Source organism: Ascaphus truei, chromosome 6, assembly GCF_040206685.1.
Source record: "Ascaphus truei isolate aAscTru1 chromosome 6, aAscTru1.hap1, whole genome shotgun sequence".
NCBI lineage: Eukaryota > Metazoa > Chordata > Amphibia > Anura > Ascaphidae > Ascaphus > Ascaphus truei.
The window spans coordinates 7,824,519-7,850,853 of NC_134488.1; the positions used below are offsets into that span (position 1 = coordinate 7,824,519).

The 26,335-nt window shown below is 56.1% G+C and overlaps 1 protein-coding gene across 2 annotated transcripts in view; it reads left to right on the top strand.

Annotated features, from left to right (window-relative positions):
* ST14 (ST14 transmembrane serine protease matriptase) overlaps positions 1-26,335 on the top strand; it is a 116,085-nt gene that overhangs the window by 69,337 nt on the left and 20,413 nt on the right. For both annotated transcript variants that reach the window (XM_075603353.1, XM_075603354.1), the window contains exons 8-13: positions 15,618-15,757; positions 16,215-16,312; positions 17,317-17,426; positions 18,454-18,584; positions 20,465-20,569; positions 21,559-21,669. In XM_075603353.1, the coding sequence (XP_075459468.1) occupies positions 15,618-15,757; positions 16,215-16,312; positions 17,317-17,426; positions 18,454-18,584; positions 20,465-20,569; positions 21,559-21,669 (695 nt within the window). The remainder of the gene's footprint in view (positions 1-15,617; positions 15,758-16,214; positions 16,313-17,316; positions 17,427-18,453; positions 18,585-20,464; positions 20,570-21,558; positions 21,670-26,335) is intronic.

A 26,335-nucleotide genomic window follows, 5' to 3' on the forward strand; every position in this document is an offset into this window, starting at 1 on the left:
ACGCACACCGCCTGCAGTTCCTCACGCACACCGCCTGCAGTTCCTCACGCACACCGCCTGCAGTTCCTCACGCACACCGCCTGCAGTTCCTCACGCACGCGCACACCGCCTGCAGTTCCTCACGCACACCGCCTGCAGTTCCTCACGCACACCGCCTGCAGTTCCTCACGCACACCGCCTGCAGTTCCTCACGCACACCGCCTGCAGTTCCTCGCGCACACCGCCTGCAGTTCCTCGCGCACACCGCCTGCAGTTCCTCGCGCACACCGCCTGCAGTTCGTCACGCACACCGCCTGCAGTTCCTCACGCACACCGCCTGCAGTTCCTCACGCACGCGCACACCGCCTGCAGTTCCTCACGCACGCGCACACCGCCTGCAGTTCCTCACGCACACCGCCTGCAGTTCCTCACGCACACCGCCTGCAGTTCCTCACGCACACCGCCTGCAGTTCCTCACGCACACCGCCTGCAGTTCCTCACGCACACCGCCTGCAGTTCCTCACGCACGCGCACACCGCCTGCAGTTACTCACGCACACCGCCTGCAGTTCCTCACGCACGCGCACACCGCCTGCAGTTCCTCACGCACACCGCCTGCAGTTCCTCACGCACACGCACACCGCCTGCAGTTCCTCACGCACACGCACACCGCCTGCAGTTCCTCACGCACACGCACGCTGCCTGCAGTTCCTCGTGCACGCCGCCTGCAGTTCCTCGCGCACGCGCACACCGCCTGCAGTTCCTCACGCACGCGCACACCGCCTGCAGTTCCTCACGCACACCGCCTGCAGTTCCTCACGCACGCGCACACCGCCTGCAGTTCCTCACGCACGCGCACACCGTCTGCAATTCCTCACGCACGCGCACACCGCCTGCAGTTCCTCACGCACACCGCCTGCAGTTCCTCACGCACGCGTACACCGCCTGCAATTCCTCACGCACGCGCACACCGCCTGCAGTTCCTCACGCACGCGCACACCGCCTGCAGTTCCTCACGCACGCGCACACCGCCTGCAGTTCCTCACGCACGCGCACACCGCCTGCAGTTCCTCATGCACACCGCCTGCAGTTCCTCACGCACGCGCACACCGCCTGCAGTTCCTCACGCACACCGCCTGCAGTTCCTCACGCACACCGCCTGCAGTTCCTCACGCACACCGCCTGCAGTTCCTCACGCACACCGCCTGCAGTTCCTCGCGCACACCGCCTGCAGTTTCTCGCGCTCGCGCACTCCGCCTGCAGTTCCTCACGCACGCGCACACCGCCTGCAGTTCCTCACGCACGCGCACACCGCCTGCAGTTCCTCATGCACACCGCCTGCAGTTCCTCACGCACGCGCACACCGCCTGCAGTTCCTCGCGCACACCGCCTGCAGTTCCTCACGCACACCGCCTGCAGTTCCTCACGCACACCGCCTGCAGTTCCTCACGCACACCGCCTGCAGTTCCTCACACACGCGCACACCGCCTGCCATTCCTCACGCACGCGCATACCGCCTGCAGTTCCTCATGCACACCGCCTGCAGTTCCTCACGCACGCGCACACCGCCTGCAGTTCCTCACGCACACCGCCTGCAGTTTCTCACGCACACCGCCTGCAGTTTCTCACGCACACCGCCTGCAGTTCCTCACGCACACCGCCTGCAGTTCCTCACACACACGCACACCGCCTGCAGTTCCTCACGCACACCGCCTGCAGTTCCTCACGCACACCGCCTGCAGTTCCTCACGCACACCGCCTGCAGTTCCTCACACACACGCACACCGCCTGCAGTTCCTCACGCACACCGCCTGCAGTTCCTCACGCACGCGCACACCACCTGCAGTTCCTCGCGCACGCGCACACCGCCTGCAGTTCCTCATGCACCCGCACACCGCCTGCAGTTCCTCACGCACACCGCCTGCAATTCCTCACGCACGCGCACACCGCCTGCAGTTCCTCACGCACACCGCCTGCAGTTCCTCACGCACACCGCCTGCAGTTCCTCACGCACACCGCCTGCAGTTCCTCACGCACACCGCCTGCAGTTCCTCACGCACACCGCCTGCAGTTCCTCACGCACGCGCACACCGCCTGCAGTTCCTCACGCACACCGCCTGCAGTTCCTCACGCACACCGCCTGCAGTTCCTCACGCACGCGCACACCGCCTGCAGTTCCTCACGCACACCGCCTGCAGTTCCTCACGCACACGCACACCGCCTGCAGTTCCTCACGCACACGCACGTTGCCTGCAGTTCCTCACGCACGTTGCCTGCAGTTCCTCGCGCACGCCGCCTGCAGTTCCTCGCGCACGCGCACACCGCCTGCAGTTCCTCACGCACGCGCACACCGCCTGCAGTTCCTCACGCACGCGCACACCGCCTGCAGTTCCTCACGCACGCGCACACCGCCTGCAATTCCTCACGCACGCGCACACCGCCTGCAGTTCCTCACGCACACCGCCTGCAGTTCCTCACGCACGCGCACACCGCCTGCAGTTCCTCACGCACGCGCACACCGCCTGCAGTTCCTCACGCACGCGCACACCGCCTGCAGTTCCTCACGCACGCGCACACCGCCTGCAGTTCCTCACGCACACCGCCTGCAGTTCCTCACGCACACCGCCTGCAGTTCCTCACGCACACCGCCTGCAGTTCCTCACGCACACCGCCTGCAGTTCCTCACGCACACCGCCTGCAGTTCCTCACGCACACCGCCTGCAGTTCCTCACGCACACCGCCTGCAGTTCCTCACGCACGCGCACACCGCCTGCAGTTCCTCACGCACACCGCCTGCAGTTCCTCACGCACGCGCACACCGCCTGCAGTTCCTCACGCACACCGCCTGCAGTTCCTCACGCACACGCACACCGCCTGCAGTTCCTCACGCACACGCACGCTGCCTGCAGTTCCTCGTGCACGCCGCCTGCAGTTCCTCGCGCACGCGCATACCGCCTGCAGTTCCTCACGCACGCGCACACCGCCTGCAGTTCCTCACGCACACCGCCTGCAGTTCCTCACGCACGCGCACACCGCCTGCAGTTCCTCACGCACGCGCACACCGCCTGCAGTTCCTCACGCACGCGCACACCGCCTGCAGTTCCTCACGCACACCGCCTGCAGTTCCTCACGCACGCACACACCGCCTGCAGTTCCTCACGCACGCGCACACCGCCTGCAGTTCATCGCGCACGCGCACACCACCTGCAGTTTCTCGCGCTCGCGCACACCGCCTGCAGTTCCTCACGCACGCGCACACCGCCTGCAGTTCCTCATGCACACCGCCTGCAGTTCCTCACGCACGCGCACACCGCCTGCAGTTCCTCACGCACACCGCCTGCAGTTCCTCACGCACACCGCCTGCAGTTCCTCACGCACACCGCCTGCAGTTCCTCACGCACACCGCCTGCAGTTCCTCACGCACACCGCCTGCAGTTCCTCGCGCACACCGCCTGCAGTTTCTCGCGCTCGCTCACACCGCCTGCAGTTCCTCACGCACGCGCACACCGCCTGCAGTTCCTCACGCACGCGCACACCACCTGCAGTTCCTCATGCACACCGCCTGCAGTTCCTCACGCACGCGCACACCGCCTGCAGTTCCTCGCGCACACCGCCTGCAGTTCCTCGCGCACACCGCCTGCAGTTCCTCACGCACACCGCCTGCAGTTCCTCACGCACACCGCCTGCAGTTCCTCACGCACGCGCACACCGCCTGCAGTTCCTCACGCACACCGCCTGCAGTTCCTCACGCACGCGCACACCGCCTGCAGTTCCTCACGCACACCGCCTGCAGTTCCTCACGCACACGCACACCGCCTGCAGTTCCTCACGCACACGCACACCGCCTGCAGTTCCTCACGCACACGCACGCCGCCTGCAGTTCCTCGTGCACGTCGCCTGCAGTTCCTCACGCACACCGCCTGCAGTTCCTCACGCACACCGCCTGCAGTTCCTCACGCACGCGCACACCGCCTGCAGTTCCTCACGCACACCGCCTGCAGTTCCTCACGCACGCGCACACCGCCTGCAGTTCCTCACGCACACCGCCTGCAGTTCCTCACGCACACGCACACCGCCTGCAGTTCCTCACGCACACGCACACCGCCTGCAGTTCCTCACGCACACGCACGCCGCCTGCAGTTCCTCGTGCACGTCGCCTGCAGTTCCTCACGCACGCGCACACCGCCTGCAGTTCCTCACGCACGCGCACACCGCCTGCAGTTCCTCACGCACACCGCCTGCAGTTCCTCACGCACGCGCACACCGCCTGCAGTTCCTCACGCACGCGCACACCGCCTGCAATTCCTCACGCACGCGCACACCGCCTGCAGTTCCTCACGCACACCGCCTGCAGTTCCTCACGCACGCGCACACCGCCTGCAGTTCCTCACGCACGCGCACACCGCCTGCAGTTCATCGCGCACGCGCACACCACCTGCAGTTTCTCGCGCTCGCGCACACCGCCTGCAGTTCCTCACGCACGCGCACACCGCCTGCAGTTCCTCATGCACACTGCCTGCAGTTCCTCACGCACGCGCACACCGCCTGCAGTTCCTCACGCACACCGCCTGCAGTTCCTCACGCACACCGCCTGCAGTTCCTCACGCACACCGCCTGCAGTTCCTCGCGCACACCGCCTGCAGTTCCTCGCGCACACCGCCTGCAGTTCCTCGCGCACACCGCCTGCAGTTTCTCGCGCTCGCGCACACCGCCTGCAGTTCCTCACGCACGCGCACACCGCCTGCAGTTCCTCACGCACGCGCACACCGCCTGCAGTTCCTCACGCACGCGCACACCGCCTGCAGTTCCTCGCGCACACCGCCTGCAGTTCCTCGCGCACACCGCCTGCAGTTCCTCACGCACACCGCCTGCAGTTCCTCACGCACACCGCCTGCAGTTCCTCACGCACACCGCCTGCAGTTCCTCACGCACGCGCACACCGCCTGCCATTCCTCACGCACGCGCACACCGCCTGCAGTTCCTCATGCACACCGCCTGCAGTTCCTCACGCACGCGCACACCGCCTGCAGTTCCTCACGCACACCGCCTGCAGTTTCTCACGCACACCGCCTGCAGTTTCTCACGCACACCGCCTGCAGTTCCTCACGCACACCGCCTGCAGTTCCTCACACACACGCACACCGCCTGCAGTTCCTCACGCACACCGCCTGCAGTTCCTCACGCACACCGCCTGCAGTTCCTCACGCACACCGCCTGCAGTTCCTCACGCACACCGCCTGCAGTTCCTCACACACACCGCCTGCAGTTCCTCACGCACACCGCCTGCAGTTCCTCACGCACACCGCCTGCAGTTCCTCACACACACGCACACCGCCTGCAGTTCCTCACGCACACCGCCTGCAGTTCCTCACGCACGCGCACACCACCTGCAGTTCCTCGCGCACGCGCACACCGCCTGCAGTTCCTCATGCACCCGCACACCGCCTGCAGTTCCTCACGCACGCGCACACCGCCTGCAGTTCCTCACGGACACCGCCTGCAATTCCTCACGCACGCGCACACCGCCTGCAGTTCCTCACGCACACCGCCTGCAGTTCCTCACGCACACCGCCTGCAGTTCCTCACGCACGCGCACACCGCCTGCAGTTCCTCACGCACACCGCCTGCAGTTCCTCACGCACGCGCACACCGCCTGCAGTTCCTCACGCACACCGCCTGCAGTTCCTCACGCACACGCACACCGCCTGCAGTTCCTCACGCACACGCACACCGCCTGCAGTTCCTCACGCACGCTGCCTGCAGTTCCTCGCGCACGCCGCCTGCAGTTCCTCGCGCACGCGCACACCGCCTGCAGTTCCTCACGCACGCGCACACCGCCTGCAGTTCCTCACGCACACCGCCTGCAGTTCCTCACGCACGCGCACACCGCCTGCAGTTCCTCACGCACGCGCACACCGCCTGCAATTCCTCACGCACGCGCACACCACCTGCAGTTCCTCACGCACACCGCCTGCAGTTCCTCACGCACGCGCACACCGCCTGCAGTTCCTCACGCACGCGCACACCGCCTGCAGTTCCTCGCGCACGCGCACACCGCCTGCAGTTTCTCGCGCTCGCGCACACCGCCTGCAGTTCCTCACGCACGCGCACACCGCCTGCAGTTCCTCATGCACACCGCCTGCAGTTCCTCACGCACGCGCACACCGCCTGCAGTTCCTCACGCACACCGCCTGCAGTTCCTCACGCACACCGCCTGCAGTTCCTCACGCACACCGCCTGCAGTTCCTCACGCACACCGCCTGCAGTTCCTCGCGCACACCGCCTGCAGTTTCTCGCGCTCGCGCACACCGCCTGCAGTTCCTCACGCACGCGCACACCGCCTGCAGTTCCTCACGCACGCGCACACCGCCTGCAGTTCCTCATGCACACCGCCTGCAGTTCCTCACGCACGCGCACACCGCCTGCAGTTCCTCGCGCACACCGCCTGCAGTTCCTCGCGCACACCGCCTGCAGTTCCTCGCGCACACCGCCTGCAGTTCCTCACGCACACCGCCTGCAGTTCCTCACGCACACCGCCTGCAGTTCCTCACGCACACCGCCTGCAGTTCCTCACGCACACCGCCTGCAGTTCCTCACGCACGCGCACACCGCCTGCTATTCCTCACGCACGCGCACACCGCCTGCAGTTCCTCATGCACACCGCCTGCAGTTCCTCACGCACGCGCACACCGCCTGCAGTTCCTCACGCACACCGCCTGCAGTTCCTCACGCACACCGCCTGCAGTTCCTCACGCACACCGCCTGCAGTTCCTCACGCACACCGCCTGCAGTTCCTCATGCACACCGCCTGCAGTTCCTCACACACGCACACCGCCTGCAGTTCCTCACGCACACCGCCTGCAGTTCCTCACGCACACCGCCTGCAGTTCCTCACGCACACCGCCTGCAGTTCCTCACGCACACCGCCTGCAGTTCCTCACACACACACGCACACCGCCTGCAGTTCCTCACGCACACCGCCTGCAGTTCCTCGCGCACGCGCACACCGCCTGCAGTTCCTCGCGCACGCGCACACCGCCTGCAGTTCCTCATGCACCCGCACACCGCCTGCAGTTCCTCACGCACGCGCACACCGCCTGCAGTTTCTCACGCACACCGCCTGCAATTCCTCACGCACGCGCACACCGCCTGCAGTTCCTCACGCACACCGCCTGCAGTTCCTCACGCACACCGCCTGCAGTTCCTCACGCACACCGCCTGCAGTTCCTCACGCACACCGCCTGCAGTTCCTCACGCACACCGCCTGCAGTTCCTCACGCACACCGCCTGCAGTTCCTCACGCACACCGCATGCAGTTCCTTACACACGCGCACACCGCCTGCAGTTCCTCACGCACACCGCCTGCAGTTCCTCGCGCACACCGCCTGCAGTTGCTCGCGCACACCGCCTGCAGTTCCTCGCGCACACCGCCTGCAGTTCCTCACGCACACCGCCTGCAGTTGCTCACGCACACCGCCTGCAGTTCCTCGCGCACACCGCCTGCAGTTCCTCACGCACACGCACACCACCTGCAGTTCCTCACGCACACCGCCTGCAGTTCCTGACGCACACCGCCTGCAGTTGCTCGCGCACACCGCCTGCAGTTGCTCGCGCACACCGCCTGCAGTTCCTCGCGCACACCGCCTGCAGTTCCTCACGCACACCGCCTGCAGTTCCTCACGCACACCGCATGCAGTTCCTTACACACGCGCACACCGCCTGCACTTCCTCACGCACACCGCCTGCAGTTCCTCGCGCACACCGCCTGCAGTTGCTCACGCACACCGCCTGCAGTTCCTCGCGCACACCGCCTGCAGTTCCTCACGCACACCGCCTGCAGTTGCTCACGCACACCGCCTGCAGTTCCTCGCGCACACCGCCTGCAGTTCCTCACGCACACGCACACCACCTGCAGTTCCTCACGCACACCGCCTGCAGTTCCTCACGCACGCCGCCTGCAGTTCCTCACGCACGCCGCCTGCAGTTCCTCGTGCACACCGCCTGCAGTTCCTCCCGCACACCGCCTGCAGTTCCTCCCGCACACCGCCTGCAGTTCCTCGCGCACACCGCCTGCAGTTCCTCACGCACACCGCCTGCAGTTCCTCACGCACACCGCCTGCAGTTCCTCACGCACACCGCCTGCAGTTCCTCACGCACACCGCCTGCAGTTCCTCACGCACACCGCATGCAGTTCCTTACACACGCGCACACCGCCTGCAGTTCCTCGCGCACACCGCCTGCAGTTGCTCACGCACACCGCCTGCAGTTCCTCGCGCACACCGCCTGCAGTTCCTCACGCACACCGCCTGCAGTTGCTCACGCACACCGCCTGCAGTTCCTCGCGCACACCGCCTGCAGTTCCTCACGCACACGCACACCACCTGCAGTTCCTCACGCACACCGCCTGCAGTTCCTCACGCACACCGCCTGCAGTTGCTCACGCACACCGCCTGCAGTTGCTCGCGCACACCGCCTGCAGTTCCTCGCGCACACCGCCTGCAGTTCCTCGCGCACACCGCCTGCAGTTCCTCACGCACACCGCCTGCAGTTCCTCACGCACACCGCATGCAGTTCCTCACGCACACCGCATGCAGTTCCTTACACACGCGCACACCGCCTGCACTTCCTCACGCACACCGCCTGCAGTTCCTCGCGCACACCGCCTGCAGTTGCTCACGCACACCGCCTGCAGTTGCTCACGCACACCACCTGCAGTTCCTCGCGCACACCGCCTGCAGTTCCTCGCGCACACCGCCTGCAGTTCCTCGCGCACACCGCCTGCAGTTCCTCACGCACACCGCCTGCAGTTGCTCACGCACACCGCCTGCAGTTCCTCGCGCACACCGCCTGCAGTTCCTCACGCACACGCACACCACCTGCAGTTCCTCACGCACACCGCCTGCAGTTCCTCACGCACACCGCCTGCAGTTCCTCACGCACGCCGCCTGCAGTTCCTCACGCACACCGCCTGCAGTTCCTCGTGCACACCGCCTGCAGTTCCTCCCGCACACCGCCTGCAGTTCCTCCCGCACACCGCCTGCAGTTCCTCCCGCACACCGCCTGCAGTTCCTCGCGCACACCGCCTGCAGTTCCTCACGCACGCGCACACCGCCTGCACTTCCTCACGCACACCGCCTGCAGTTCCTCACGCACGCCGCCTGCAGTTCCTCACGCACGCCGCCTGCAGTTCCTCACGCACGCCGCCTGCAGTTCCTCACGCACGCCGCCTGCAGTTCCTCACGCACGCCGCCTGCAGTTCCTCGTGCACATCGCCTGCAGTTCCTCCCGCACACCGCCTGCAGTTCCTCCCGCACACCGCCTGCAGTTCCTCGCGCACACCGCCTGCAGTTCCTCACGCACGCGCACACTGCCTGCAGTTCCTCGCGTACACCGCCTGCAGTTCCTCGCGCACGCGCACACCGCCTGCAGTTCCTCGCGCACACCGCCTGCAGTTCCTCGCGCACGCCGCCTGCAGTTCCTCACGCACGCGCACACCGCCTGCAGTTCCTCGCGCACACCGCCTGCAGTTCCTCGCGCACGCCGCCTGCAGTTCCTCACGCACACCGCCTGCAGTTCCTCACGCACACCGCCTGCAGTTCCTCACGCACACCGCCTGCAGTTCCTCACGCACACCGCCTGCAGTTCCTCACGCACGCGCACACCGCCTGCAGTTCCTCACGCACACCGCCTGCAGTTCCTCACGCACACCGCCTGCAGTTCCTCACGCACACCGCCTGCAGTTCCTCACGCACACCGCCTGCAGTTCCTCACGCACACTGCCTGCAGTTCCTCACGCACACCGCCTGCAGTTCCTCACGCACGCGCACACCGCCTGCAGTTCGTCACGCACACCGCCTGCAGTTCCTCGCGCACACCGCCTGCAGTTCGTCACGCACACCGCCTGCAGTTCCTCACGCACACCGCCTGCAGTTCCTCACGCACACCGCCTGCAGTTCCTCGCGCACGCGCACACCGCCTGCAGTTCCTCACGCACGCGCACACCGCCTGCAGTTCCTCACGCACACCGCCTGCAGTTCCTCACGCACGCGCACACCGCCTGCAGTTCCTCACGCACACCGCCTGCAGTTCCTCACGCACACCGCCTGCAGTTCCTCACGCACACCGCCTGCAGTTCCTCACGCACACCGCCTGCAGTTCCTCACGCACGCGCACACCGCCTGCAGTTCCTCACGCACACCGCCTGCAGTTCCTCACGCACGCGCAAACCGCCTGCAGTTCCTCACGCACACCGCCTGCAGTTCCTCACGCACACCGCCTGCAGTTCCTCACGCACACCGCCTGCAGTTCCTCACGCACACCGCCTGCAGTTCCTCACGCACACCGCCTGCAGTTCCTCACGCACGCGCACACCGCCTGCAGTTCCTCACGCACACCACCTGCAGTTCCTCACGCACACCGCCTGCAGTTCCTCACGCACGCGCATGCCGCCTGCAGTTCCTTACGCACGCCACCTGCAGTTCCTCACGCACACCGCCTGCAGTTCCTCACGCACACCGCCTGCAGTTCCTCACGCACACCGCCTGCAGTTCCTCACGCACACCGCCTGCAGTTCCTCACGCACGCGCACACCGCCTGCAGTTCCTCACGCACACCGCCTGCAGTTCCTCACGCACACCGCCTGCAGTTCCTCACGCACACCGCCTGCAGTTCCTCACGCACACTGCCTGCAGTTCCTCACGCACACTGCCTGCAGTTCCTCACGCACGCGCACACCGCCTGCAGTTCCTCGCGCACGCCGCCTGCAGTTCCTCACGCACACCGCCTGCAGTTCCTCACGCACACCGCCTGCAGTTCCTCACGCACACCGCCTGCAGTTCCTCACGCACGCGCACACCACCTGCAGTTCCTCGCGCACGCGCACACCGCCTGCAGTTCCTCACGCATGCCGCCTGCAGTTCCTCACGCACGCCGCCTGCAGTTCCTCACGCACACCACCTGCAGTTCCTCACGCACACCGCCTGCAGTTCCTCACGCACGCGCACACCGCCTGCAGTTCCTCACGCACACCGCCTGCAGTTCCTCACGCACACCGCCTGCAGTTCCTCACGCACACCGCCTGCAGTTCCTCACGCACACCGCCTGCAGTTCCTCACGCACACCGCCTGCAGTTCCTCACGCACGCGCACACCGCCTGCAGTTCCTCACGCACACCGCCTGCAGTTTCTCACGCACGCGCAAACCGCCTGCAGTTCCTCACGCACACCGCCTGCAGTTCCTCACGCACACCGCCTGCAGTTCCTCACGCACACCGCCTGCAGTTCCTCACGCACACCGCCTGCAGTTCCTCACGCACACCGCCTGCAGTTCCTCACGCACGCGCACACCGCCTGCAGTTCCTCACGCACACCACCTGCAGTTCCTCACGCACACCGCCTGCAGTTCCTCACGCACGCGCATGCCGCCTGCAGTTCCTTACGCACGCCACCTGCAGTTCCTCACGCACACCGCCTGCAGTTCCTCACGCACACCGCCTGCAGTTCCTCACGCACACCGCCTGCAGTTCCTCACGCACACCGCCTGCAGTTCCTCACGCACGCGCACACCGCCTGCAGTTCCTCACGCACACCGCCTGCAGTTCCTCACGCACACCGCCTGCAGTTCCTCACGCACACCGCCTGCAGTTCCTCACGCACACTGCCTGCAGTTCCTCACGCACACTGCCTGCAGTTCCTCACGCACGCGCACACCGCCTGCAGTTCCTCGCGCACGCCGCCTGCAGTTCCTCACGCACACCGCCTGCAGTTCCTCACGCACACCGCCTGCAGTTCCTCACGCACACCGCCTGCAGTTCCTCACGCACGCGCACACCACCTGCAGTTCCTCGCGCACACCGCCTGCAGTTCCTCACGCATGCCGCCTGCAGTTCCTCACGCACGCCGCCTGCAGTTCCTCACGCACACCACCTGCAGTTCCTCACGCACACCGCCTGCAGTTCCTCACGCACGCGCACACCGCCTGCAGTTCCTCACGCACACCACCTGCAGTTCCTCACGCACACCGCCTGCAGTTCCTCACGCACGCGCATGCCGCCTGCAGTTCCTTACGCACGCCACCTGCAGTTCCTCACGCACACCGCCTGCAGTTCCTCACGCACACCGCCTGCAGTTCCTCACGCACACCGCCTGCAGTTCCTCACGCACACCGCCTGCAGTTCCTCACGCACACCGCCTGCAGTTCCTCACGCACGCGCACACCGCCTGCAGTTCCTCACGCACGCGCACACCGCCTGCAGTTCCTCACGCACACCGCCTGCAGTTCCTCACGCACACTGCCTGCAGTTCCTCACGCACACCGCCTGCAGTTCCTCACGCACGCGCACACCGCCTGCAGTTCGTCACGCACACCGCCTGCAGTTCCTCGCGCACACCGCCTGCAGTTCGTCACGCACACCGCCTGCAGTTCCTCACGCACACCGCCTGCAGTTCCTCACGCACACCGCCTGCAGTTCCTCACGCACGCGCACACCGCCTGCAGTTCCTCACGCACGCGCACACCGCCTGCAGTTCCTCACGCACACCGCCTGCAGTTCCTCACGCACGCGCACACCGCCTGCAGTTCCTCACGCACACCGCCTGCAGTTCCTCACGCACACCGCCTGCAGTTCCTCACGCACACCGACTGCAGTTCCTCACGCACGCGCACACCGCCTGCAGTTCCTCACGCACGCGCAAACCGCCTGCAGTTCCTCACGCACACCGCCTGCAGTTCCTCACGCACACCGCCTGCAGTTCCTCACGCACACCGCCTGCAGTTCCTCACGCACACCGCCTGCAGTTCCTCACGCACACCGCCTGCAGTTCCTCACGCACACCGCCTGCAGTTCGTCACGCACACCGCCTGCAGTTCCTCACGCACACCGCCTGCAGTTCCTCACGCACACCGCCTGCAGTTCCTCACGCACACCGCCTGCAGTTCCTCACGCACACCGCCTGCAGTTCCTCACGCACGCGCACACTGCCTGCAGTTCCTCACGCACACCGCCTGCAGTTCCTCACGCACACCGCCTGCAGTTCCTCACGCACGCGCACACCGCCTGCAGTTCCTCACGCACACCGCCTGCAGTTCCTCACGCACGCGCACACCGCCTGCAGTTCCTCACGCACACCGCCTGCAGTTCCTCGCGCACACCGCCTGCAGTTCCTCACGCACACTGCCTGCAGTTCCTCACGCACACCGCCTGCAGTTCCTCACGCACGCGCACACCGCCTGCCGTTCCTAACGCACGCCGCCTGCAGTTCCTAACGCACGCCGCCTGCAGTTCCTCACGCACGCCGCCTGCAGTACCTCACGCACGCCGCCTGCAGTTCCTCGCGCACACCGCCTGCAGTTCCTCGCGCACACCGCCTGCAGTTCCTCACGCACGCGCACACCGCCTGCAGTTCCTCACGCACGCTCACACCGCCTGCAGTTCCTCATGCACGCGCACACCGCCTGCAGTTCCTCACGCACGCCGCCTGCAGTTCCTCACGCATGCCGCCTGCAGTTCCTCACGCACGCGCACACCGCCTGCAGTTCCTCACGCACGCACGCGCACGCCGCCTGCAGTTCCTCACGCACACCGCTTGCAGTTCCTCACGCACACCGCTTGCAGTTCCTCACGCACACCGCCTGCAGTTCCTCACGCACACCGCCTGCAGTTCCTCACGCACACGCACACCGCCTGCAGTTCCTCGCGCACACCGCCTGCAGTTCCTCGCGCACGCCGCCTGCAGTTCCTCACGCACGCGCACACCGCCTGCAGTTCCTCACGCACGCGCACACCGCCTGCAGTTCCTCGCGCACACCGCCTGCAGTTCCTCGCGCACACCGCCTGCAGTTCCTCGCGCACACCGCCTGCAGTTCCTCACGCACGCGCACACCGCCTGCAGTTCCTCACGCACGCGCACACCGCCTGCAGTTCCTCGCGCACACCGCCTGCAGTTCCTCGCGCACACCGCCTGCAGTTCCTCACGCACACCGCCTGCGGTTCCACACGCACGCGCACACCGCCTGCAGTTCCTCACGCACGCGCACACCGCCTGCAGTTCCTCACGCACACCGCCTGCAGTTCCTCGCGCACACCGCCTGCAGTTCCTCACGCACACCGCCTGCAGTTCCTCACGCACACCGCCTGCAGTTCCTCACGCACGCGCACACCGCCTGCAGTTCCGAACGCACACCGCCTGCAGTTCCGAACGCACACCGCCTGCAGTTCCGAACGCACACCGCCTGCAGTACCTCACGCACGCCGACTGCAGTACCTCACGCACGCCGCCTGCAGTTCCTCACGCACACCGCCTGCAGTTCCTCGCGCACACCGCCTGCAGTTCCTCACGCACGCGCACACCGCCTGCAGTTCCTGACGCACGCGCACACCGCCTGCAGTTCCTCATGCACCCGCACGCCGCTTGCAGTTCCTCACGCACGCCGCCTGCAGTTCCTCACGCATGCCACCTGCAGTTCCTCACGCACGCCGCCTGCAGTTCCTCAAGCACGCCACCTGCAGTTCCTCACGCACGCCGCCTGCAGTTCCTCGCGCACGCCGCCTGCAGTTCCTCGCGCACGCCGCCTGCAGTTCCTCGCGCACGCCGCCTGCAGTTCCTCACGCACGCCGCCTGCAGTTCCTCACGCACGCGCACACCGCGTGCAGTTCCTCACGCAAGCCGCCTGCAGTTCCTCGCGCACACCGCCTGCAGTTCCTCGCGCACGCCGCCTGCAGTTCCTCGCGCACGCCGCCTGCAGTTCCTCGCGCACGCCGCCTGCAGTTCCTCGCGCACACCGCCTGCAGTTCCTCACGCACGCTCACACCGCCTGCAGTTCCTCACGCACGCGCACACCGCCTGCAGTTCCTCACGCACGCTCACACCGCCTGCAGTTCCTCACGCACGCTCACACCGCCTGCAGTTCCTCACGCACGCTCACACCGCCTGCAGTTCCTCACGCACGCTCACACCGCCTGCAGTGCCCTTTTAGCCAGTAGGGTAATTAGAAAAGAAGAGCAAGCATAAGGTATCACTTCTACCTTTACAAGTGTAACTCCTACCTTTATTTTTATTTTATTTTACAAATCCTATTTTTGTCTATCTTTTGGGCTAACATGGTATCATCCTCTACTTGTGGCAATATGGAAGATACCACAATTTTCCTCACATAAATAGAGCTGAAAAACCTCCTGAAGAAAAATGCAAAATGACGAAATGCAAAAAACGACGACCTCATCCCTAGATGCCTCATCCTCCAGAACCCACCTTTACACACCTGCAACACAATAACTGCGCACGAGGACCTCAGAAAGGCAGCAGAACCATCTTATTGGATTTTTACAATAGTAATAACAAATACAAGGAGATATTCATGTCCTTAACACATTGCTAGTAACAGATACACATGACCCAACTGTCATGTCAGGTTACTGATGTAGGGGCATTTATTGTAAAGTAGTTTTAGGCCTTTCCATTGCTGAAAAAATACTTATTTGGGGTCCTTGCTAACGTTGCTCTCAAAGTAGCAAATATCGCAGGCTGTTTTCATTGGCAAACCATGTTGTATGGGTGAAGATGTTACTTGTTACTCCAAAGGTCTGTGGGACCAGAGTGTATATGTGATATTTACCTGGATCCATCCTTTTCTCCTTTTTAGGCTATGTGGCAGTTACCCTCCTTCCTACAACCTCACGTTCCTGTCCTCCCAGAATGTGATGCTTGTGACACTTTTCACGGATGACAAGGGAAAACATCCGGGGTTCATGGCAGAATTCACACAAGTACGAAAGAAGAAATGTAAGCGTGGCGAAATAAAGAACCGTCTCTTGATCTTAGCATACCTCCATAACACTACCCTCATAACTACAACCAAATAGTTAATTCAGCACACATCTATAGAGATTAAAATATATCATACACCTGACAAGTGGAGATCTGTTCATAAAACCTGCAACATTTCGGTATTACACCAATAAAAAAATTATATGATCGTCTCACATTGATCCAGAACAGCAACCAATTTTGTTACATTCAGTGAGAGCGCTATTTAGGCGAGATATTTCATTGATCACTGGTGTGCTGTCTGGCCCTATTGTAAAATGCAGTTCATATGTCCCATCAGATGTAAATGTGTTTGATTTTAACATCCATATTACAGGGAATACACATTTGCATAGATATTACAGTAGGATATTACAGAACAAATGCTGGCATGTCTGGGAAATTCAGTTTTCTGTCTATTCTTCTCTTGTAGTCTGTGGGGAAAATCTGAGAGGGGCCAGTGGAGTTATTACCAGTCCCTACTACCCAGCACATTATCCGCCCGATATGGAATGCGTATGGGATATCCAGGTAATCTCCTTGTAGGTTACTACATTAGGGATTGAGTTTGTTTTCAGAAGCCTAATGAAAGTGCATACTGTAATGATCTAACCTCAGAACATAATCACTTGCCGCTCTTCCCCAATATTTTCTGTGCCGTGGTAGAGATCACTTTCCTTTAACTGCCTACTTTGTCATGGGGATAAGTGCAGAAGCCATTATATCTCATTAGGTTTCTGTTCATTCAAGGGAATAAAGATTCATAGTTGATCTCTGCCCTGTTTAAGTGGAGGAGCCGTATTGGAGGGTTGTATTAATCCCATGTGTATTGGAGGGTTGTATTAATCCCATGTGTATTGGAGGGTTGTATTAATCCCATGTGTATTGGAGGGTTGTATTAATCCCATGTGTATTGGAGGGTTGTATTAATCCCATGTGTATTGGAGGTTTGTATTAATCCCATGTGTATTGGAGGGTTGTATTAATCCCATGTGTATTGGAGGGTTGTATTAATCCCATGTGTATTGGAGGGTTGTATTAATCCCATGTGTATTGGAGGGTTGTATTAATCCCATGTGTATTGCCAGTTGGAGACCTGCCCTGGTCTGAACTACTAATCATATCTGTCTGTTTTATAAGCACAATGGTGTTGGGATAATACTATAACTACCCTACATGATGCTGTAGGATAATATAGACACCACCCTGTACAATGGTATGGGATAATACAGTTTCAACTCTGCACATAGTAAAAAAAAAAAAATATTTAGATATCATTGCCACTTAAGTATAATGGCATATTTGTATAAAGCTGATCAAACCTTTCAAATTATAGTAACATTTTACATTATGTAAGGCGCTGCCCTTTCCAACGTAATGTTTAAAGAGCTTTGTCTGCATATTTGAAAGAGTTGTACTCCATCAGATATTATGGCACTTAAGCTACCGAGCTGTCGAAGGATTATTTTCACACCGAAGGGCTCTATACTAAACTCATGTGGTTCAGTGCAGTGACTCCTTATTTCCCTCTGCAGGTTCCTGAGAATAAGCACGTGAAGCTGCGCTTTAACATGTTCTATTTAGTCGGGCCAGGAGACCCTATCAATTCTTGCCCCAATGACTATGTGGAAATCAACAAACAAAGGTGAGTGAAGCTCTATTATACCAGGAAACCAATTGCTATACGTTTCCATCTATTCTTTTCATATTGCTAACTCATCAGTAGAGTTAAATGTAACAGATGAATTAGACTGCTCTCCTATAATAGTACGTCCTATAATAGTGGTAGTAGCAGTTGCATGGAGATAACTATATATCGCACACAGAAAAAAAACATAAGGGTAAAAAGAACCCCACTAGGATGCACTCTTTGCTAATATTTACAAATTACTGGCAATAATAGGCCATAAGTGAATATCTCCGAAAGGTAGATAATATAGCCAGAGAGGGAAGGATAAAATAAACAAAATAAACTTTTATTGCATCAAAATATATCACAGTAATTATTACAATTCATAAAAGTCCCTGTAGAGGAGTAATAAGGACTCAAGGTAATGCGGGTAAATTATCCATAATCATATTCTTAAATCATCAGTCCTTAGATGCTGCAGTCCTATAGGTCAACCTTAAATTGATATCCTGTTGGATGAAAACCCATATATACCTTATATACTTGCTACAATGGCTGGATCAAATAGAGTACAATATGGATACCACTATTAAGCCAGTAATTAGCTAAGTAGCAGTAAAGGGGATAAAGGTTACCTTAATACAGTATTAGGTTCGTATTCAATATAAGATCAAACAAATGTAGTGTTTGGATATATAGCCACACATTAGTCAAGACTCGCAATGTGAATTCCCGAGCCAGGTCTCAGCCCCGGGTGGGCCACCCCTAGGCCTCAGGCCACCTCCCATGTCACTCAAGGAAGCTGCTTACTACAGCAGGGCCTAGATTAAACCCTAACACTGCCTGCACTGGTACCCTAGTTTGTGTTAGGCAGGGCAGATTAGTAGCCAAGGGGATAGATGGCTACACCTAGATACAGACAGGCAGTGTGGGATAGGCCAAAGCATTTGCAGTTTTTGTTCCCTAATGTTCACGTAATGTGCATGTGCCATGGACATTGAGAACAATTTTTCACAGATCTGTCGGATCTTCTTTTTCCTAGGTATTGCGGGGAGCGCGCCTCCTTCGTTGTCTCAAGTAATAGCAGCAAAACGATGGTGCGTTTCGTCTCCGACAAATCTTACACTGACACAGGCTTTACAGCAGAGTACCTGTCCTACGAGCCCAGCAACCGTGAGTAGCCACAGTCCCTGCTTCCTCTCTTATATCGGCTCTCCATATAAGATTCCAACTCAAGCCTTAGAGCAGGGATAGACATCTGTGCTGAATCAGGGATATCCTGAAAACCTGACCTGTTGGTGGCCCCAGAAGACTGGAGCTAGCCACCACTGCCTTAGACTAGAGCTTAATCTAAAGCCATTAGCAGAAAAAAAGGGGGGGGGGGGGAATCCAACATAAGTCTCCAATTTGTGATAAGAGTTATCAGAGTAACCAAACTCTCTGTTCTCTCTCACTTAAAATATACAGTTGTGGAAATTCAGTAGTCGGAGTTTAATGGTACGTTATAGTAAGGTGTATGGAGTATTATAACTTTATTTACCAACCCAGAATACAGCTACTTTTTATTTACACATTTACCGTTGCAGGGGTTTCTTATATATATATTTTTAAATACGGGAGGAAAAAAATGTCCCCTAAAATGTATCTCAGCCTACAAGAAATCTACTATAAAAACAGATTTTCTTTCCCTTATATTTTGTTTCTTGAAGTTAATCCAGTCATCTATTAGTTTAAATCTGTGTTTTTCTTATTGTGTCAACCTTCAACAAAGTGATTCAGATGGATATTTGACCTCTGGAGACCCTTTTTAAAAACTTGTTTAAAACAATAGTCTAAAATGTTAAAAAAATAAATAAATAAATTAAAAAAACGAGAAATGGAATTTTAATTGAATATACTTTATACTTGTTATAGGCAGATGTACTGTACATTGATTAAAAAGAAATACCCTTCTAACGCTATAATTTTATATACACACGTTTAGGTATAAGAATTTTTAAGGGGATTCTAACATTTTCAAGAGGTTTAAAAAACATTTGTATATCGTATATCAATGCTTCACAGCCCACATTTAAAAATAAATAAAATAGAGCATAGGGTTTTCTGGTGTAACGTCTGGGCGCATATGGCCAAGGAATTATCAGACATTTTAGCTAGTAACACCTGAAATCATGACAATTGTAACATAAAAATAAATTGAACTAAATTAGCCGGTAAAAGCAATAATACCTTCAGCTACGCATGGAGCCCTCAACTTCTCCATGTTAGGCATTCATGCCAGGTAGTACCTGTCACGGGAGACCAGGACTGAAACGGTCAATTCGCCGGACTGAAACTCCGTTTATCAAATAAATTTATTGGAAAAAGAAATAGCTACAACTATTTACAGTAAATCAACACACAAACAGGGGAACCCTATAAACTTAGGTGCAGGGAGCTCCCTAAAGAGATGTTCCCTGTTCTGTCTTCCTGCAATGTCCACTGCAGCTTCTACCCAAGCTGCTTCTTAAGATCATCTCAATTTTAGTTGTGGAAGGGGATTTTTTATCTCATCTGGCTAGGAGTCTTCCTTCCCCCAAGTGTTTGTAATATGACCATGCCTTGATTGGGGGGGGGGGGGGGGGAAGAGGAAATGCAATGCAACAACAAACCCATTTAGATGCAAAAAGTTGTTTGGAAAGATCACAGACCATTTAGCCACATCTAGATGAAAACAAAATTAACTCCTGGTCCCTGAAGTGCTGGAACCAGGCAACATTATATATATTTATTTATATATAATTATAGATGTATTATTGACAGGTAGGGGGTAAAGGCAGGCTTGACCTTTATTAAGAATCAGTCACATTTACCCCTACCGTCACAATGCCCTTTTTATTTAATATAATGTAAGATGTGTTTATTTTGTTCAGTACAACGAATGGAGCTCAATTTAATATGGGTGTAACCTCTCTTAACCAATGTGATTTAATCAACATTGTTGTAATGTTACACCCCAGTGCAGAAGACTAGTGAGTGATTGATACTAACTGGCTCATTTTGGTTACATGCAGCATGTCCGGGCCAATATACCTGCAAGAGCGGCAGCTGCATATCTAAGATGCTGCAATGTGATGGGTGGAATGACTGTAGGGACTTCAGCGATGAGGACTCGTGCAGTGAGTATGAACTGGACATTGGCGATGTTACAGGGGAGAATGGGTTGGAGGCAGGCTGACAAAGGTAAACCCCCCTCACCGAAGTGCATTTGCTGTTGAGGTTTTGGGGTAGAATGAGTTGATGATTGGCAAGGCAGTTGTTAATGGAATTAAACTGTATTTGAGGCATTCCTTGATGCATCCCCATTCCGTCCTTTCCTTTGTTTAAGCACTACACCTCTTTGTGACGGTCTCTATGGTCCTTCTGTACAGCACACACCATCTTGAATTCTCTACCAAAATCCACAAAACCCTCTTTAGCCAACCCTCTACCTGTTTAAGCAACACTGAAAGATTAGCACAGTAGGATTACATAGGAAAACATATTGAGTATCTGCTTGTACTGTCTGTCAGTACTGGTTAGATAGTAAGCTCTTCAGATCAATAATTTCCATGTTATGCCTCTTCTAATTATGAGTTTTATACTTAGTCTTCTGTTGTACTGGTGTTTCCTTGCTTAAAGATGCAGCCCGATGCAGAACCAAATTGAATTAATAATAGCTAATAATAGCAGTGTTGTTTAATAGGGTAAACTGGAGGATTAACACGTACCATTATTCCTTGTGGGTTATTCTGAATATATTTATAATTGTTATAACCTGTAGTTTAACTTGGATTTATATCAGTTTACTGACTCCTGATGGATCATTTGACATAGAACAGGCATGCATATACAGTATCTGAATATTTTATCACTGAAGTAGAGCAAACGGGATCAACAACATTTTTAGTATTCCTTGTTCGTTATAAAAGAGGAACGTTTTAAAACGAGAACTGTAGCAGGAAACAGGGACAAGATAGCTACATTTAGTTGGGCTGTGGATTGTGTGCCATAATAAACATGTACGTAATATGCTGTTACATTGTGATGGGTTGTATTGCACCACATCATTAGATATGTAGTGGATACTGTTAAGAGCCAAGTGATGAGTCTTGCTCTCATTCTTTAGTATGCACCACAGAACAGTTCCGCTGTAAGAAAAGCCAGCTCTGCAAACCCCGACATTATGTGTGTGATGGGGTGAACGACTGTGGAGACCACAGTGATGAACTGGAATGTAGTAAGTATTCCTTGGAAAATTAGACTTATCCACCCCCCCTTCTTTTATATATATATATGTGTGTGTGTGTGTGTGTGTGTGTGTGTGTGTGTGTGTGTGTGTGTGTGTGTGTGTGTGTGTGTGTGTGTGTGTGTGTGTGTGTGTGTGTGTGTGTGTGTGTGTACACACACACACACACACACACACACACACACACACACACACAGTGGTCGACAAATCACAAAAAAATCTACTCGCCGAACAAAAAAATCTACTCGCCGCCTAGTACCACACGTGTGCTGCTTGGGCCAATAAGAGCTCGCCACAATGTTAAATCCACTCGCCCAGGGCGTGCAAATGTATAGGTTTGTCGAACACTTATATATATATATATATATATATTACTTTAGAAATTATAAATTTATGTATAATCTACAGTACAGTTTTATCTCCAGTAACAGATAATTGTTTTAGCAGGCATTCATAGGTACTCTTATGACACACACCCCAAACATGTGTATGTAGCCTAGTGCCACTGACTATGTGTTTCTAGCATGTAAGTCCTGGTAAGTGCAGGCAGTGGTAGGGTTAAATCTCTCTCGCGTGTGTCCATTAGGCCACCAGTTAATTTGTTGCCAAATCCAGGTGCAGGCCTAATGGCCAGTTGGAAGTATCATGCCTGAGGGGGTGTTAACTGTCACATGTAGTACGGTGTGATGCCCGTCAATCATCTAAACCTGCCCAGTTTTGAGGCAGGGTTACTAACCCCATCCCAGGTATATAAGATGCTTCCTACCCAAATTTAGTGTTGGAGTTCCAGTATGTAGCCTGCTCCTTAGGGGAGAGAGGCGGTGTTCTGCCTTACCCAATCAGGGATTAGGAATTAGGGGGGGAGGGGAGTGACTAGCCTCAGGGGCCTCAAGCCCTAGGGGGGTCTAGTCATAGAAAATGACCATGCAAGATGCGAGGGAAGTGTTCCATGTCTGCTGTGTGTGTGTAAAGCACCTGTCTTGTAAGAGAAGGAAGGAATCGGGTCTGGCCTGCCAATATTGTTCTTGCCTGAGTGTGAATTACTGGAAGGGTTCCTGTAAGGACCACTCTCTGCCTCTGGCAGATCCCTGTAGGATGTAGGAGCTGTACCGGACAACCATGTGTCCTGTTGCTGCTCCCACTATCATCTGCGGAGACTCGGGCCTCCTGGAATACCACATCACAACATACCATGTAGCTACAGATCTCCCTTAGGGGAGTGGGGGAAAGGTGTTGTATTTGGTGGTGCTGCTGAGATGAGCAATAGGGACAGCAAAACAAGGTGATATATGCTGAAGGAGAAGTAATGTACCATTCACTGTAACCGAGCCACCTATTCCCCACTGCTTGCACGCTGAGTGGCTCCCTTAAGGAGGTGTCAAGGGAAGCATCCAGCTCACGACTGCAAGCTCACCACTGCCTAACTGAGAAGTGAATGGGGGCACTCACTGTATCAGGGCTGTTTGTTGCCTTGTTCGGGACAATTCAATATCTGAGAGGTGCGTGATCTCACTATATCAGAGCCAAGTCCCTTCACTTCAAAGGCTGAGATGTTTGAAACCCATGGTATCAGCCGAGTGCATGCTGGTAATATGCCTACGGTGTGCCTATGTTGTGGACCGATTAAAAGATAGCACCCCCAAACTGGAATTATCTGTGGGGTACTTCTATTCTTCCAGGGCTGAGATGTGCTTGAAACCCATGGTATCAGCAGAGTACACATAGTATGCCAACGGTGTGTACTGCTTGAAAGACCACACTACCGAGATGGGACTACAGGTGTGTGCTCAAATATGTCCTAGAATGCGCAGGGGGAGGTAGAATGCCAACGGTGTGGACCGCTTGAAAGATAGCACCCCCAAGATGGGACTACCCACCTGCAGTCGGGAGAGTTAACAGTGCATGTAGAGTATGCCAATGATGTGGTCTCTTGCAATATATCGCCCCCATGATGGAGCTCCAAGCATGCACTGGTGTGAATTCAGGGTCCATGAGGAGGATCCTGAGGTCGGAGAGTGGTTCCTGCCAAAATCGGGAGAATCACGTGCAGAGTTTGCAAAATGCAAGCTCTGATTTTGCAAAGTATGTGTGGCTTGGCGCGAAAGCTATAGCTGCACCTCTTTTCCAATGCCTGGGATGCCTGGGTCCACCAGGGGGAGGAGCTGAATTTCCCAGGAATGGGAGTTGTGCGCAAATAGAACCAAAAACAGTCTTTGGATAGGGGCACCTCTCGCAACCCCTGTTTCTCCTCCGCAGCTGCTTACTTAGTTCTATCGCCGTAGAATTGGTTCTGAATTCCTAAGTTCTTACGAACTCTTGACTTGGGTTATGATGTTGCAAAGTTTAAAATCCAGGTTAGATAAATCTGACTCTCGATCGGCTGCAAGGATTCTTATACAGTAAGAATCACGATCTGTAACCTCTGCAGCCAATCTCGTTCGTGGGAATAATATTCCCACCTATCCCAGAGTTTCCCATACTTGGAAAACCTGGCAGAGGGGCTTCTTAGTTTGCCAAGGGCATGCACGAACTTCGCACCTTTGCCGCTTAGCATACCAGACCAAGCCCCTTTACCTGGCGACATTTTGTCTGAGCTGACCCGACATCTGGGCCAGTTGCCTAGACATTTGCTAAAATGGGGTACTTGGATTACCCCTCCCCATTTCACACTTTAGTTGGCAAACTATTTTCAACTATGGACTTTTTCAGACACTGTGGATCCAAACTAGCGGGGTATTTTAGAAGTCTGAGTTACATATGCATTGCCCCCCTCACAGGAGTTTCCAGCTATACACTTCTAAAGTACAGTAATTACAACTTAAGTGTTTCCCTATGTTCTGGCCGTCGGACTGAAAATCCCCTAATGCCTATAATGTTGGAGCAATTAAAATAGGGGGACTTTCATTCATCAATTTTTATAAAACTTTATAAAAATTGCGTTATAACCCATTTCATGATTTTACCGCACCAGCACTCACAGCAAATCTCAGCACGCTAGGACCTTCCTAGCAGAAGTTAGCTAACAGCCGTGCGCTACTGAGTTTTAAAACCATTTTTTCCTTTGCGCAGTTACAGGGAAACACTGCTATTGAAATACATTTTACAGTAGAAATCACATTATTCTCGCCACCTTATACCTGGTGGGAGACATACAGACATTTTTATTACAAGCAGAGTGTTACTGCCATTGCTGGGTCACAGAGCTGACATCTACATTTCCCAATAAGGCTCGGGCACCCAGCCGGGCATAATACCTTTATTTACTGACCTGGGTACCCCTGCACCATCACAGGCTGGAGCTACCAGGAGGGATTCTTTTCATCATAGAGGGCAAGGATTTTCTGCAACTACTATGCCCCATCTTCGAATGATCTGGAGGCTGGGTCCTGCTGCCAGCAATGTGACATTCCCTACTTTCAGTCGAGGGGCCCTGACCTTGCAATGCATGCGTGCGAACACACACACACACACTTTCCCCGTGTCAGCTCCTTGTGACCTTGGGCAAGTCACTTTATCTCCCTTTGCCACAGGCAACAAATACCTAGATTGTAAGCTCATCTGAGCAGAGACTGTGCCTGTAAAAATCCATGTGTTGCAATTGTGAAGCCTCAGTATGAGAAAAGCGCTATATAAAATAAAGTTGTTGCGTTCCAGAGATACTTTACCAGGAAAGGTCACTGGTACTTTATTAAAATCCCCAGTGTCATACGAGTTTCCCATTGACTCGTGTGCGGCTGGGGATTTAAACCTACGTTTTGTTTCTTCTGGACCGAACATACCGTCACAATTTTCAAGAGCAAGTATCTAACGATTCAGGGGTTTCCCATAGCTGGAAATAGCATGTTTCAGCTCTGTGAACATGTGCTTCCTATCCATGTTAAATCAAAAGAGGAGTTGGGGGAACTGCACGATTAAATAATGTTGCCTGTGTTTGCAATGGTTCTGTCGTGCCCTGACTTACTGCCACAGCATGGCTGCAAAAGGAAACACATCCCAGACAATCATAATCACGATAATGGTCTAGTCCAGGGTTTCCCAAACTTTTTTTTCCGTGACCCGGTTATTTTTTAACTTCTTTTTCGTGACCCACTAAAAATGTTATCGCCTATACTGGTCTATAGGGCCTGCACAGACACACACACAGCCACTGATACACACACAGACACACACACACAGCCGCTGATACACACACACAGCCACTGATACACACACATACAGTACACAGCCACTGACACACGCAGCCACTGACACACACACTGATACACACACAGAGCCACTGATACACACACACACAGCCACTGGCACACACACCCAGCCACTGACACACACGCAGCCACACAGACACTGCTACACACACACTTACACTGATACTGATACACACAGACACTGATTCACACACAGACACACACACACTGATACAGATACACACAGATACACACACACACAGAGACACTGATACACACACACACACTCGCTCTCCCCTATACGCACACAGACACAAACAGTGAATTACAGGCAACGACGGATGTGAGTGACTGGAGGGGGGGGGGGCAGGGACACGTGGGTGGGAGGGAGGGGGCCAGGGACACTTGGGTGGGTGGGAGGGGGCCAGGGACACTTTTTGGGAGGGGGCCAGGGACACTTGGGTGAGTGGGAG